Below are 17,017 nucleotides of genomic sequence, written 5' to 3' on the forward strand. Positions count from 1 at the left end.
CAGTGTTGTATTGAGACCTATAGCCACCAGTACTGTACCCTTGTTGTAACAACAGACTTGTAGCCACTAGTACTGTACCCATGTTAATGACAGACTTGTACTCTCAGCGTTAAACAGACCTGCACCCACTAGTACTGCTCCCCAGTGTCAGTGAGAGACCTGTACCAAGCAGTATGGCTGACTCCCCACTTTTATATAGTGACAGCCCTGCACCCACCAGTACTGTTAGTGACAGACTTGTACCAACCACTTTTATATATTTAATAGACTTTTACTGATCAATACTATACACCAGTCGTAGGGACGCACCTGTACCGAGCAGGATTGCACCCGTGTTTACAGCGAGAAATACTCTCTCCAGGCAAAAAATCCAGTGCTGGAACGACATCACTTATATCACTGGATCTTTCTCCAGCTCATGAGGACACTACGAAAGTTTGAATGTATTGAAATCCTCGTGATAACAAAACAATTTACTTTTAAGACAGACCAAGCTGCAAGTTATCTTTGTAAATATTTAAAAACTGTTGTCAATTTTCTCCCACCTTCTGAAAGCAAGTGGAGTAAATTCCAATGGTCACCAGCAGATCTCTGGTATCTTGTGCAAGTGGACAACCTTCATGTGCACCAGAACACGGATTCTGTCCACACACGCCACTTCCTTTCAGGAATCACTGTACAGTGACCAGGACCAAAGACTGCAAAATTCTTTCTCATTCCAAGCCAGGAAGCGGGGGCAAAGTACAATACCCCAATCCCCACCCTGGTTAAGATTAGCTAACTCAGCATATTATAACCATTACTGGCTACCTTACTAACAGCCATCAGGGTTCTAGGCTGCCCCATGAAGAAGTAACCTGATGTACAAGCAATCTGGGTCACACACACAACATGCAGTGCAGCCAAGGAGGATGAAGCAAACAACCTCCGCTGAACTTGGGACCCTCTGGGTGTGTTAAAAAAAAATTCACTCAGGATCTGAACATCAGACGAGGCTGCCATTTATTGCCCATCCCTAGTTGCTCTCGAGAAGGTGCTGGTAACGGAGTGCTTGCTAGTCCACTTCAGTGCGCAGTTAAGAGTCAACCATGTTGTGGGACTAGTCACATATAGGCCAAACTGGGCAAGGACCAATGTTCCCGTTAAGCTGCGCAGTCATCTCACCCGCTTTTACATTGTAAATACTGCACACGTGCAAAAATTTGAATGGGCCGCGCATTGGGGGAAGCAGACGGTGCAGGGGGCAGTGCAGCTTACTGGCGATGTAAGGGCGGCAGCTTTCCTTTCAGAAAGGCCATCAGTGAACCAGTTGGGTTTTTAAGTCAATCTGGGAGCTTAATGGTCATCTTTGCTAGTACCATTTAAATAAAAAAATGAATTCCAATTTTTAAACATTTCTGTCCCATCACCAGTGTATTATCTGTACAAATGAAATGTATTTGATAAAACACACATTATTCGGAGTGTGACTGAAGCAGACACTGAAAGGCCAGGATTTTTTCGGTTAATGTTTATATTTGACAAGGAAACCCGTTAAAAAAAAACTAGGATGCATCTCTCTCTTACAAGGTGAACAATTTTTACAGAAAATGTTCAATAGAACATTTCTGATAACTGCAGTCACAATGCAAATGTCCTGCATTATAAAAACATTTTCCTTGCTTTAATTTTTTTCCCGCTCTTTGTCAGGGCTCAGTAGAGCTTCAAAAGCAAAAACAGTCTCATGGTTGAATACACTTCACTCGTCTTTAATTTTCTTCTTTTTCTTTTTCTTCTTCTTCTCTGGGGTCTGTGAAAAGAAAAACTCAAAAATGTTAATTACGACATCATATTCCCTTCACAAGGGAGGAGGCCAAATATCGAAGACAGAGGTTCCCATATGTTTGCAACATAACAGGAACTCTGTGAAAGAGAAAGGCACAATGCCCCTGCTCTCCTTTTCAAGACGCTAACCCCACTTAGAGAGTTGTTCAACATCCAAGTCAATACTCTTCACAAGTCACTCTGGACTGTTAGTGTGAGCATGTAATTGGGTACATCGCACACTGCCATATGCATTCACTTTCTAGAAAGGGTCACTGAACAGTGATCAGGAGCAGGAGTGAACTATGGCCGATTTTGCCTCTTCCCCAATTCATTAATACAGAAGCCAATTGTAGCATCGCTAACGGCAGCCTTGGGACAACAACACGAGAACATAAGAAATAGGAACTGGAGTAGGCCATTTGGCCCCTCGAGCCTGTTCCGCCATTTAATAAGATCATGGCTGATCTGATCTTGAGCTCAGCTCCACTTCCCTGCCTGCTCCCCATAACCCTTCACTCCCATATCATTCAAAAACCTGTCTATCCCCATCTTAAATGATTCAGCCTCCACAGCTCTCTGGGCCAGAGAATTCCACAGATTTACGACCCTCTAAGAAGAAAGTCCTCCTCATCTCATTTCTAATTGGGCGACTCCTTATTCTTAAAACTATGCCCTAGTTCTAGATTCCCCCACGAGTGGAAACATCCTCTCTGCATCTACCTTGTCAAGCCCCCTCAGTATCTTATATGTTTCAATAAGATCACCTCTCATTCTTCTAAACTCCAATGAATATAGGCCCAACCTTTCTTCATAAGTCAACCCCTTCATCTCCGGTTTGGAGAGAGTCAGGAAAAGACAACTCACAATACAAATGGCATACTAATTCAAAGGGATGAGTCAACTGCAATGAAACAACCAGAACTACCTGTCTTGAAGAAAACGAGAAAAAAAAAAGATCCCGACAACCACCTCTCACGAATATTGACTTGTATAGCAGAGGTCAAAGGAAAGACCCCCCCCAAAATTAACACTATTACTTTTATAATTATATGGTTGACAAATGAGTACAGGTGTCCACCTGAAATGTCAGTAAATGTGCATGAAATAAATGGTTGCTATGGTAACATGAAAACAAAACTTAGATTTATGTATAACTGTACCATATGATGCATCCAGACCTCAGATGTCCTCAGTGATACTTCTTTTTACCAATTCTTACACTATCCATGCTTAAAATTTAGCAGGAGCATCGATATGTCACTGTTGCTAGGGAAAAGAAAGTCCATAGCAACTATTTTTATGTTTTTATTTATGGAACTAAAAATCTAGGCAAGAAAACAGGCTTTGGTCCACAGGGATTGGAGGGATTCAAACATGGAGTCACGGGAAAAATGAGCACGGATTTGAGAAGCAAGAACACATTCAACGACTTCGGAGAGGAAAGGAATGTTGGAGATGGGGCGGTAGTTTGCAAGGACAGGGGAGTCATCGGTGTTTTTGTTTGAGGAGATGGGCGATGAGAGCAGATTTGACAGAGAGGGGAACATTACCGGAGGAGAGGGAACTGTTAACAATATCAGCTAAAATGGAGCACAGGAAAGGAAGTTGGGTGGTCAACAGTTTATCAGAATAGGGTTGAGGGAGCAGGAGGTGGGTCTCAGACAACTGCTTGGAGAGAGCAAGGCAGGAGATGGGATAGAATCTAGAGAAAGATGCAAGTTCAGGGCCAGGAAAGCGGAGAGCATTAGAAGTTTTAGCTAGGGAAGGGAGGGAAGCAACAGAAGCAGCTTAACAGATGGTTTCGATCCTTGTGACAAAAAAGTCCATGAACTTCTCACGCTTCTTGTTGGAGGTGAAGGTGGGGGAGGCACGGGCGGGTTGTTTTCAGACGAGTTTGCGATGTAGAATAAAAGCCGGGGTTATCTTTACATTCCAGGATTATCTTTGAATAGAGATCAGTTTTAGCAATGGAGAGCAGGACCCGATAATGCTTTATGTGGCCCAACCAGATCTGGTGATGGATGGCCAAGCCGTGATAGATTTTCAAATCTGCGTCCCTTTGTCTTAAGGAGTATACCAGTGGGAACGACCAAGGTTAGAAAGAGTAATGGCTTTAATACTACTTACAACCATATCCAAATCCTCACGTTCTTACCTCCTCTGTAACAAAAGAAGTCGATGGTTCCTCCTCCTCCTCTTCCAGTTTTACTACCACCTCCTGCTTCTTTTCTTTCTTCTTCTTCTTCTTCTTCTTCTTTGTGGATGGCTCACCCTCTTCTACTGCTTCTATGAAAACAAGTATTTTAGTATGACCACATCCAAGCTAGTACTGCTTCATGGGTTTGTAGAAGCTGTCCAGTCAGGAATAGGAGTGTGTGTATGGTAGGGAGCAACTCACTGCCCCTTTGTCGAACACATTAAAACCAAAAACCCCAAATCACCACTTGGAAGCCCCAAACATTGAAACAGGGAGTAACTCGGTTTTAAAATTAGGAGTTATAATTCTATACTTGCATCAGGATAGCAGATAAGGGCAGTGTGCAACTGAATCACAGGAAGAATGGCCACTTGCGCAAGGGCCAGAGAACAGGCAGCATCCCTGCATCTCTGAACCCAGCAAGTCAGTGTTTTCAGAAGTGATAGGGAAAATGGCAAGATCACTACCCACTACAATTACATAGTGAATTTACTATTTGTTTCAGAAGTATTGTCTGTTAAGAGATGGAATGCTCTTTTATGGTTAGAGATCCAGAGGAAAAAATGCCTTGCACACTCAGCCAAGGTCAGATAGCCTGATCCAAGCTGATCTTGAACAAGGTGCCAGGAGTAGGAGTAATCCTACCTCCATGTGCTACCCCGACCTGTGTGAGACCACTGCAGGTCGGGGCTAGAAATAGAGCTGGAGCGCCGGGCCCTGGAACATCGTGGGCGAAGGTACGGCAAATAAGGTACAGGACCCAGGGGCAGCACGGCCTGCCCACACTGTGATATATGTACGTACTAGGTCTGTGCAGCAGAGCAGGTCTCCAGTCGGCCTGGTTCAACCCTTGCCACTGGATAAAGGCCTAGCTCTGTCGAGCCCGTATGGTGGCTGATGTAAAAAAAAATTAACGCATAGACATCTTCCACCCACTCAATTGGAGTTCAGGACTGGAACATCGGGTCCTTCATTGAAACATCTGTGAACTCTTGTGGAAGCAAGTCATCCTCGTTCGAGGGACCGCTGATGATAATGACCTTCGTGTGGGAAAACCTCATCTCCTCCACCTGCCACCCACATGTAAGAATGAGACTGAGAATCTTGAAAATGAACAGCAAGTGTACACATTAATGTCAGCCCACACTGGAGTCAAGAGCTTCAAGCTTATGAAATATCCTCATTGCAGTCAGGAATTCCAACCTGCATCCTGATCTGCTATACAACTATAGACAGTGTTACTTGCACCAGTACAGGGGCCACAGAAAAGATTAAGCGTGCTTGCATGGTTGAAGATCCGAGTGCACAGTTACAACCTTCCTGGAGACTAACCTGTCACAAGAGGCCCTGAAAGTCGGGCCTTTTTTTTGGGCTTAATTTCTTTTTGCTCTTTCTCCTCTTCCTCATCCACTTCCTCGATTTTCCGCTTCTTTGGGACTGATGGTAGAGTAGAGTCTCCAGATGGGTCGTATGTTTTCACCTCACTGATCAGAAATAATGTAAATTAAGACGATACAAAACATTTCTTTTCCTCGCCCCCTCACCCTTATAGTCTTTCTCCTGAACGTGCTGATTATCGCTGGGGTACATTCCACCAGCACTGGCAATCCAACAGTACTTCACCCAAGTCCTGAATCATCATGCATGAACCTAGACAGGCAGTGTTGGCATCAGAGCCGAGCCCAATTTTGTTCTCACTCAGTATCTTCACACAGTGACCAATGAGATTTTCTCTGGCAGCTTGTTCAAGATCAGCTTGGATCAGGCTATCTGACCTTGGCTATGGGTGTGCAAGACATTTTTTCCTCTCCTGCCCTGAGAGATGAGCTAACTCAGCACAGACTGGGATTGTCTGCTGTGGATGGTTTGGTACCAAACTGGAAGGTGCCTTCTACTGCTGAGGCCATTATGGGAGCAATCAAACACTTTTATTCCATGGAACTGGGTTAAAATAGTAACATAATCAGAGGTGAATACCTAGACACTAATTAAACACAAATTACTTCCAAATCCCTAACACAAATACCAAGAGAAATTATAGGGTGCTCTTGAGGTCTGGCTAACAGGCAGTCCAGGCTAGAACTTGCCCTTCTACTCTCCAACCTCCCCCTCCCGCCCTGCACAACCCCCAATCTGTATCCTTACCACCAAACCAATGCAACTGGGAACAGAAACATACTACATGTAGGGAAACAGCAAGACATTAAAATTATTTAGGACAATGATTCGCAAACTTTCTTTGGTTGAAGGACTCCTTTTCAAATCGAATAATCATGGACACCCACCACCCCCTCCCCATCTAAATTATACTATATAATACTCAATATGAAAGTGCATGTTAAAAGTGTTTTAATAATACTTTTAAGAAAACAGGTATTTACATACAGATATCAGTGAGATGGGTATGCCTGCTTCTCACACAAATTCTGGGTACCCTGCAGCAACACATGGTCACTATTAGCAATATAGGGCCCAAGTTTCAACTGGATTTGCTCCTATTTTTTGAGCAACTAGTTTTTTTTTTGGAGTATCCTAGAAATTGCAATTCTCCACATTTAGTTTGCTCCAGTTTCAGTGAGTTATTTTTAGTTTCATTTTAGTTCAGTTTTTTCCCCAAAAGGGGGCGTGTCCAGCCACTTAGGTCTGTCTCGCAACTTTGAACTGCGAAAAGTTACTCCAAACTAACTTAGAACGGAGTAAGTGTCCACTTTTGGAAGTTCTGAAAAATCTTACCTAGAGTTAAGTTCAGTGCAGGCACAGCCAGGGACAGGGGGTGGGAAGCATTAAACACAAAGGACTAAAGCATTAAACATATCACTTAAAATGACCTAAAACCTCGAGATGATATTTTGCCTTATATCTGCTGAGTGAGGACAGTTGTTTCTCTTTTTATAAATAAGCAAGTGTAGGCTCCCGGCTGAGGCAGATACATCAACACCTAATTGTGGCTAAGTTGATCCTTCGGAAAACATCATACCCCATTAATCCAACTGATTACTTGAATAACTCAACTTGGACTACATTATCTCTCATTTGTAAGAACTAACTGTTTGGCATTAACGTGCCTGTGTCAGGGAATGGCTGTTAAAGTAACGTGGTGTAACCCACCACTTTCTCTCACCCACACCGCCCCCCCCACCCCCAACCCTTCGCTCAGTGTCCCCCCCCCCTCACTCCTAAACCCCCAACACCACTCTTTCCCACCACCCCCGCCCCCAATCCAACCCCTCACAGCCAGTAGCACGACTGATCTGTGCGTCTCAGATACTGTAGGGCAATCAGTTGCTGGCTTCCTCGGCCCATGGACACCCATCCCACTGCAGCAGGACAGATCTCCGAGCCATGACATCATCAAAACAGATTCTCTGGTCATTATCACATTGTTTTACAAATTGGTTGCCGCATTTCCAACATTACAATAGTGGCTACTCTTCAAAAGTATTTAATTAACTGTAAAGCACTTTAGGACATCCTGAGGTTGAGAAAGGCGCTATATAAATGCAAGTTATTTTTTTTAAAGACTTAAAAGTCCACAGGAATGGTTCTCTGTGTAGCACACCTATTGAAAGCATTAACTCTTCAGGGGCACCCTGTTCTAACTTCCAAAAGACAAGCTTAGCTACCCAAAAGGAAAACAGCATGACAATTGCAGAAAATATGCATTTAACTAGAACAGAAATAATATGGTGAGCAAGTCAACAAAGAAGCTCATGGAAGATGAGCAAATTATGATAGTCTTGATCAGCCTCTGGTAAACATGGTGATGTTGCAAGACTAAATCAGGTAGCAGAGGTGAGAGACATCCAAATTGCTATCCTTTGTATTGTATGGATCGATCACCTATGCTGTACAAAAAGTCTGTACTGTACACTCGGTGGTGGTGGAGGGAGGAGGGGAGAAAGAGAACGCTGCTGCTGGCTGGTCTTCATATCACCCGTGGGGGGTGGGGTGTGGGGTGTGGGAGAAGAGAGCTGCTGGCTGGCCTTCATATTGCAGGGAGGGGGTTGACAACTGAACGCGGCATCTTAATTTGTATATAAACAGCAACACAGGTAGGACACTGCTGCAAGTTTCAGCGCTACTGAGCATGCGCGAACACCGGACCCGACGCCACTGTGCAGGCGTGACGCCGCCGGCACTGATTCCGGCGCAGGGCTGTAGCTCCGCCCCCCCCACTGTTTAATCTGCGCCGCGCCAGGGCACTCCAGATTGTTCAGAACGGCCACGATGGGGCCATTTTTTTCCGGCGACTTTTCCAGCGCATAAAGGGTAAGTACGCCAAAAAAACGGGTTGGCCAAAATTGGGCCCTTAGTGCTGGACAATTTTTAACGCTGTCAGCAGGCCGGCCAAGGTGAGTGAGGGCACGAGCACCCATGCACATGCTGGGATGCTGCTGAAAGCATGACTCACTGCCATACTGTCCCACTGGCATGTTCTGCAAGAGCTGCACTGTGGGATTGTACAGGTTTGCATGAACACAATCAGGCACGTGTTTGAAGAGTCCCAGAGGCACTTTGGTCATGTGTCGGGGGGATGGCACAGGGTCACGGCACCAGGGAGAAGAATTGGCTCGAGGGGCAGGGAGCGTTCGTTGCAAAGTGAGTGGGAGACGTGGACCTCTGTGGAGGCAGACCAAGCCATTGAGAATAATTTACAAGTGAATCAGTGGCGGTTTTATAAAGAGTTACCTCTGATTATTTTTCATTATCTTTAAATTTTTAACCTTTACAAAGAAGACATCACCCTCCAATGCCCTCCCCATAGAATGTAGCTAACGAGATTTTGACGGTTCATTCCACTAAGAACCAAAAAAAACTAAGGGTCATTTTAATTATCTCAGAGTCACATTTAATGCAGGAACCCGCTGCCTTCCAGCAGGTGTTCTGCTTGCCTGCTGAAGATGTGGTTAATATTGGGTCCCGTGAGAAGGCAGCGGGATCGCTGTACCTAAGTCGCACATGGCATTTTGACTGTACCCTGGCCTGGGTTCCCCCAGGTAAGAAAGGGGGTTGAAATTTCCCCACTCCTCCTTCCATTCTGGTGATCCATAGCAATTCCCAATTAAGGGTTACCTTCCTTTGTTACAGAACTCTACCCAATTAACTTAACTCTGAGCTTATAAAATTGAAGCTGAAGTATTTTTAGGCACAAAAAAAATGTACCTGTTGTGAAACCAGCCAGAGCAGACCTTGATGCAGAACTGAATGCAAGTGCCACTGAAAAGGACAACCCAATAGATAGTTTGCGACGATTTAATAACGTGTCGCCATGCTCATTATTCTGTGCCACGAGACTTCCTGTGCAATTGTATCCTGGCTACAATCTGCATCTTTATATCTGCTTTCATTTCCTTTACATGTTGGACTTTTTACAACTTTTGAATTACAGAGCAATATGTACCATTCAATCATTTTTAATCACCTTCGGCCATGGACCCCCTGGAAAGTCTCCATGGACAGCCAGGGGTCCACGGACCCCACTTTGAGAAACACTGATTTAAGACACATACCTCTTATGCTGGTATTTGTCAGATTTTGCTCGAGCCTTTCCCGTACCACTTATCCTTCTCATCTACAAGACAAAAGCCAAAGGAGCACAGACATGAATCAACCGTTTTTAATGACAATACAACAAAGGCCAACACTCGCACAAGTTCAAAATAGTCACGGGAGTCTCAAACCAGGTGCTTCACATTCTGATGAGGACTTTTCAGCGGTGCACTTACCCCTTTTTCTTCTAAGTGCCGTATCCGGATCTCCAGCTTGGCTCGGTTCTCCACACCCATTTCTGCATTTGTATCCTCACCCAGTGCATCATACCGGATTGCTAAAGATGACTTGGCCGCCAACATCCTGGAGATCTGTTGAAGGGGCAAGTCAAGATCAGTATTTTGGAGAAATTTTGTGCTGTACCTGCTAGTTGTCAGTACTGGAGAAATGGAACATTTTCTCCCTTTCCGACACCCAATTTCACATTTAATTTCCAGGTCAAGTACAGCACAGGTTAAATCAAATCTGTGCAATGAATTTTCCCAAACCTCAAATATCACCCTCCCAAACAAGCATGCCATTTTCCTGTCCTTTTTTGTTCTTCCTCACCCATCCCAACCCACTTTGAAGTTGCTAGCACTTACAATTCATATCCCATTTCCCCTCTAGTGGAAGTAACCATTATTCTGGCAAGTGTCAGCAGTTTTTCAGCTGAATAACCCTTTCCTTACCTGACATCTACATACATGCACCTTGCTGCAGGACCATTATATAGATAAAAACAGAAAATGCTGAAAAATTCAGGTCAGGCGAAAAGTCATCGACCTGAAACAGTAACTCTTTCTCTCCACAGATGCTGCCTGACCAGCTGAGTATTTCTGGCATTTTGTTTTTATTTCTGATCCCCAGCATTTTGCTTTATTTACCATCATATAGATATTGAGCGTGGAAACCCTGGTTGATCCTCTCTTCTCTAGCCCAGGGGGCAGAGGAAAATTGCTTTCCGAGGATCTTCTGACATTAGTGACCTAGGTGATGCCAACTTTTCCATTTTTGACATGACATCTGCATAAGACTGCCAGAGTTGTGCTGTGGGAACTGGATTGAGACTGCTCAAACCCATTTCACTTTTAATTTCCAGGTCAAGTACAGCACAGGTTAAATCAAATCTGTGCAATGAATTTTCCCAAACCTCAAATATCACCCTCCCAATGGGAAGGCCTTCAGTGTCACTGACCAGAAACTTAATCAGACTAACCAAATCAGGGCACAAGCTAGATATTCCAAAGAGTGGCTCACTTCCTGACACCGCAAAGCCTCCCCACCATTACAGCGCTCAAACAACAGTGTGATGGAATACTCACCATTCACTTGGATGAGTGCAGCCATACCACTCAAGAAGCTCAACGTCATCCAGGGCATCGCAGCTTGTTTCACAGACTCAATAACCACCTCCTTAATCACTGGTACATGTTTGCTGCAGTAAGTACGATCTACAGGCTGCACTACAGCAACTCAGACTTCAACAGCACCTCCCTCCCCTGGGACCTTTACCACCAAGGGGCACAAACGCAGCAATATCAACTGTTATCTCCAAGTGAGATGCCATCCTGTTCCTTCATAGTCAGAGTCAATAGCAGGAAATTCCCCAACACCACAAGGACTGCAGTGCTTCAGAGAGAAGGCCCATCACCACTTTTGAGTGACAGGCAATATTTGTTGACTTTGCCAGCGTTTTGCACAACCCGAGACAGATAACAGGCTGGGACTGAGCCAAAGGACCATGTTCCAATAATATTCCAGTACAGCACTGATCAACTTCTAACCTAGCACTAATTTGGCACAAATGTGTCATCATCATCATCATAGGCAGTCCCTCGGAATCGTGGAAGACTTGCTTCCACTCCAAAAGTGAGTTCTCTGGTGGCTGAACAGTCCGATACGAGAGCCACAGACCCTGTTACAGGTGGGACAGATAGTTGTTGAGGGAAGGGGTCAGTGGGGCTGGTTTGCCGCGAGCTCCTTCCGCTGCCTGCGCTTGGCCTCTTCGTGCTCTTTGCGTTGAAACTCTAAGAGCTCAACGCCCTCCCGGATAGACTTTTGCCACCTAGGGCGGTCTGCGGCCAAGGTCTCCCAGGTGTCAGTGGTGATGTCGCACTTTACCAGGGAGGCTTTGAGGGTGTCCTTATAACGTTTCCGCTGTCCTCCTTTGGCTTGTTTACCATGAAGGAGCTCCGCATAAAGCATTTGCTTAGGGAGTCTCATATCTGGCTTGCGTACTATGTGGCCTACCCAGCGAAGCTGATCGAGTGTGGTCAGTGTTTCAATACTGGGGACGTTAGCCTGGTCGAGGACACTGATGTTGGTGTACCTGTCCTCCCAGGGGATTCGCAGGATCTTGCGGAGACATCATTGGTGATATATCTCCAGCGACTTGAGGTTCCTTCTATACATCGTCCATGTCTCAGATCCATACAGGAAGGCGGGTATTACTACAGCCCTGTAGACCATGAGTTTGGTGGTAGATTTGAGGGCCTGTTCTTCAAACACTTTTTCCCTCAGACGGCCGAAGGCTGCGCTGGCGCACTGGAGGCGGTGGTGAATCTCCGCATCAATGTCTGCCTTTGTTGATAAGAGGCTCCCGAGATATAGGAAATGGTCCACGTTGTCCAGGGCCACGCGTGGATCTTGATGACTGGAGGGCAGTACTGTGCAGTGGTGACCGACTGGTGGAGGAGCTTTGTCTTACGGATGTTAAGCGTAAGGCCCATGCTTTCATATGCCTCAGTGAATACATTGACTGTGTACAAATCATTGCACAAATGTATAAGCTCAAAGAAGCTATAGCATAGGTTGTGTGGGAAATGTGAAAACTGTCATACTGGAATAACAAAAGGATGCTCTTCTGAGGTTCTGAGGTGTAGAGGAAGCTTTACTTTGGATCTAACCCGTGCTGCACCTGGCCAGGAGCGTTTGATGCCGACACGGACCTGTAAAGCAAAGGGTTCCATTTTCCAGCACCAAAAGCTTTCACCTTGATTAGCACAAAATTCACAAGCAAGCAAAAACACACCGTTTGTTTGCTGTACAATGAGGGGCTTCAGTGCTTACCTTCCCCTTGTTCTTTGGCGTGGTCTGCCCAACCAATGATGCATGGTAAATAAGACCATATTTTGGAGTGTCTCTTCTAGTCTTCAGTGCTCTGAACAATGCCTTTTCTGCACCCAGAATCTGCACAGTGGATGCAGGATGTTTTGCTAGATTCAACAAAGAACCTATGGAAAGAAGAGTGCAACCAGTCATTCGACCATATACATTCACACCAATTGGAATGTGAGGGGTAAGTATGAAGGTTTGTGATTAAAAGGCCATTATAAATAATTAGTTTGCTGCAACTGGTCACCCTGTGTGTTCAAAAACCAGTCAGGGTTCTCAGACGTAATCACTACCCAATCACCCCTACTGGGGAAAGAGAGGGAGAGAATATACATATGCATACCAGGAGAGAGCCAGAGGACGATCAAACGAAAGGCCTGCTGACGCCTGGGAAAGCCCAACTGTAGCAGCAATGTATCAACAGACATTTGTCAGCCGCAACTGGTTTCCTGGACAGTACCAATATTCAGTGTAAAAGTTTTGATTGGTATTGAACAGGAGACATTTGTACTGGATAGTTCTATTAACCACACCAAAGGTGGAAGTAACAATGTGAGCTCCAGAAGACAACTGATCACTCAGTTGGTACCAATAACAGCCAGTAATGCAATTGCTGCCGAGCCCCACAGTTTGTGTAAGAAACAGACTCTGGTGGTATTGTCATTAGATGGTGATCGAGAACAGGAACCCTGGCTCATTTGCACCTACCTAGCCCAGAGAATACTGAGGCCACCTGCGGTGCTCCAAATGCTGACGCAGCTAAGTTCAGCTGACAATGCAGACAGGTATTAAACATAGAAACATAGAAAATAGGTGCAGGAGTAGGCCATTCAGCCCTTCTAGCCTGCACCGCCATTCAATGAGTTCATGGCTGAACATGCAACTTCAGTACCCCCTTCCTGCTTTCTTGCCATACCCCTTGATCCCCCGAGTAGTAAGGACTTCATCTAACTCCCTTTTGAATATATTTAGTGAATTGGCCTCAACAACTTTCTGTGGTAGAGAATTCCACAGGTTCACCACTCTCTGGGTGAAGAAGTTTCTCCTCATCTCGGTCCTAAATGGCTTGCCCCTTATCCTTAGACTGTGACCCCTGGTTCTGGACTTCCCCAACATTGGGAACATTCTTTCTGCATCTAACCTGTCGAAACCCGTCAGAATTTTAAATGTTTCTATGAGGTCCCCTCTCATTCTTCTGAACTCCAGTGAATACAAGCCCAGTTGATCCAGTCTTTCTTGATAGGTCAGTCCCACCATCCCGGGAATCAGTCTGGTGAATCTTCGCTACACTCCCTCAATAGCAAGAATGTCCTTCCTCAAGTTAGGAGACCAAAACTGTACACAATACTCCAGGTGTGGCCTCACCAAGGCCCTGTATAACTGTAGCAACACCTCCCTGCCCCTGTACTCAAATCCCCTCGCTATGAAGGCCAACATGCCATTTGCTTTCTTAACCGCCTGCTGTACCTGCATGCCAACCTTCAATGACTGATGTACCATGACACCCAGGTCTCGTTGCACCTTCCCTTTTCCTAATCTGTCACCATTCAGATAATAGTCTGTCTCTCTGTTTTTACCACCAAAGTGGATAACCTCACATTTATCCACATTATACTTCATCTGCCATGCATTTGCCCACTCACCTAACCTATCCAAGTCACTCTGCAGCCTCATAGCATCCTCCTCGCAGCTCACACTACCACCCAACTTAGTGTCATCCGCAAATTTGGAGATACTACATTTAATCCCCTCGTCTAAATCATTAATGTACAATGTAAACAGCTGGGGCCCCAGCACAGAACCTTGCGGTACCCCATTAGTCACTGCCTGCCATTCTGAAAAGTACCCATTTACTCCTACTCTTTGCTTCCTGTCTGACAACCAGTTCTCAATCCACGTCAGCAAACTACCCCCAATCCCATGTGCTTTAACTTTGCACATTAATCTCTTGTGTGGGACCTTGTCGAAAGCCTTCTGAAAGTCCAAATATACCACATCAACTGCTTCTCCTTTGTCTACTTTACTGGAAACATCCTCAAAAAATTCCAGAAGATTTGTCAAGCATGATTTCCCTTTCACAAATCCATGCTGACTTGGACCTATCATGTCACCATTTTCCAAATGCGCTGCTATGACATCCTTAATAATTGATTCCATCATTTTACCCACTACTGAGGTCAGGCTGACCGGTCTATAATTCCCTGTTTTTTCTCTCCCTCCTTTTTTAAAAAGTGGGGTTACATTGGCTACCCTCCACTCGATAGGAACTGATCCAGAGTCAATGGAATGTTGGAAAATGACTGTCAATGCATCCGCTATTTCCAAGGCCACCTCCTTAAGTACTCTGGGATGCAGTCCATCAGGCCCTGGGGATTTATCGGCCTTCAATCCCATCAATTTCCCCAACACAATTTCCCAACTAATAAAGATTTCCCTCAGTTCGTCCTCCTTACTAGACCCTCTGACCCCTTTTATATCCGGAAGGTTGTTTGTATCCTCCTTAGTGAATACCGAACCAAAGTACTTGTTCTATTGGTCTGCCATTTCTTTGTTCCCCGTTATGACTTCCCCTGATTCTGACTGCAGGGGACCTACGTTTGTCTTTACTAACCTTTTTCTCTTTACATACCTGTAGAAACTTTTGCAATCCGCCTTAATGTTCCCTGCAAGCTTCTTCTCGTACTCTATTTTCCCTGCCCTAATCAAACCCTTTGTCCTCCTCTGCTGAGTTCTAAATTTCTCCCAGTCCCTGGGTTCGCTGCTATTTCTGGCCAATTTGTATGCCACTTCCTTGGCTTTAATACTATCCCTGATTTCCCTAGATAGCCACGGTTGAGCCACCTTCCCTTTTTTATTTTTACGCCAGACAGGAATGTACAATTGTTGTAATTCATCCATGCAGTCTCTAAATGTCTGCCATTGCCCATCCACAGTCAACCCCTTAAGTATCATTCGCCAATCTATCCTAGCCAATTCACGCCTCATACCTTCAAAGTTACCCTTCTTTAAGTTCTGGACCATGGTCTCTGAATTAACTATTCACCTTGTTGATTTTATTCAGCTCAGTAGCACTGATCATGTACTAAAGTATTGTTGGATTTTCTTTTCAGAATACTGTTGGTTCTCGTACACGTTTTCCAACAGGAAGCAGGATTTACAGGAGTTAACAGGAGTGTTAGAAAGGGGCTTCTTTTACACCTCCCTTTGAATTTACTTTGGAAATAACTTTTCAAATTAGAAGAGCGTTTCCAGTATTGTAGGCATCATAATATAGGGATGCTCAATTATTAGACAGTGCAAGACCCACAGATTCTCAGATAAAATGTATATACATTTTACAACAAGAACTCACCTGCATGTGCTATCAGTCTGGCTCCGACCAGTTCTCCAACCATCACAGTCAAGTTGGGAGCAATGGCCATCATTCTGTTTTTCAGATAGTCATAGAGCTGGGCACGGTACTCAGAGATCTGAATTACCTTGAAGGGACAGGATAAACAAAACTTGTCATATCTCGATCAGAATTTATTCACAATTAACTCGGTTTTAATATATGGCACCTTGCAATAGGAATGAAAGGCATGCAGAAACTTGCTAAAATAAATGCAGAAGTCAGGGATGAAATAGAACAAAGATTTAGCACTGGACTTTCAGTCTCAACTCCTAGTAGGCATAGGTTCACAGAACAAAACTGCAACAAACTAATTCAGTGAAGCCACAAGTTGGCTGGTGACCATACAGCATGGGTAACTTTACTGAGCTTTACTCAACAAACTAAGATTGCTATACCAAACCTGGAAGTGGGTGTTCAACATAGAAAACATTTCACCCCTCACCCCATCTTGAGTACATAAAACAAAATCTGAAGATGACTATGCCGTTGTCACTGGAGGCCCCAATAGAGACATTGTTCTGAAGCTAGAAAGTAAATCAATATCCTTTATCGGAAAGTTCTGTGGCAAGAGGCTGCATTATAAAATGTACATATACACAGTTGAATCCTGAGTTAGGTCAGGGATCAACACATGCACAAGTTTGTGCAGCCTCAAGTAGTTTTTTAAAAATTCATTCACGGGATGTGGGCATCGCTGGCAAGGGCAGAAGTTATTGCCCATCCATAACTGCCCTCAAAAAAAGTGGTTGCGAGTTGCGTTCTTGAACCACTGAAATCCATGTGGTGAATGAAGCTACTCCCACAATGCTGTTAGGGAGGGCATCCGGCAACAATGAAGGAACGACAGTATATTTCCAAATCAGGACGGTGTGTGACTTTGAGGGGAACTTGGAGATGACGGTGTTCCCTTGCGCCTCCTGTCCTTGTCCTTCTTGGTGGTAGAGGTCTGGGGAGCCAGGTGGCAAGTCACTCCC

The 17,017-nt window shown here is 44.8% G+C and overlaps 1 protein-coding gene across 2 annotated transcripts in view; it reads right to left on the minus strand.

Moving 5' to 3' along the window:
- Positions 1-282: 282 nt before the first annotated feature.
- The window catches only part of nop58 (NOP58 ribonucleoprotein homolog (yeast)), a 32,369-nt gene continuing 15,634 nt past the window's right edge, over positions 283-17,017 (minus strand). The window contains exons 9-15 of one of the 2 annotated variants that reach the window (XM_070876235.1): positions 16,002-16,128; positions 12,605-12,768; positions 9,730-9,864; positions 9,514-9,575; positions 5,336-5,487; positions 3,962-4,089; positions 283-1,789 (exon numbers count right to left, since the gene is read on the minus strand). In XM_070876235.1, coding sequence (XP_070732336.1) covers positions 1,739-1,789; positions 3,962-4,089; positions 5,336-5,487; positions 9,514-9,575; positions 9,730-9,864; positions 12,605-12,768; positions 16,002-16,128 — 819 coding nt within the window. In that variant the 3' untranslated portion in view covers positions 283-1,738. Of the gene's footprint in view, positions 1,790-3,961; positions 4,093-5,335; positions 5,488-9,513; positions 9,576-9,729; positions 9,865-12,604; positions 12,769-16,001; positions 16,129-17,017 lie in introns of both variants that reach the window. The other variant, XM_070876234.1, reaches the window with a different exon arrangement.

Source organism: Pristiophorus japonicus, chromosome 3 (assembly GCF_044704955.1).
Source record: "Pristiophorus japonicus isolate sPriJap1 chromosome 3, sPriJap1.hap1, whole genome shotgun sequence".
Classification (NCBI taxonomy): Eukaryota; Metazoa; Chordata; class Chondrichthyes; family Pristiophoridae; genus Pristiophorus; species Pristiophorus japonicus.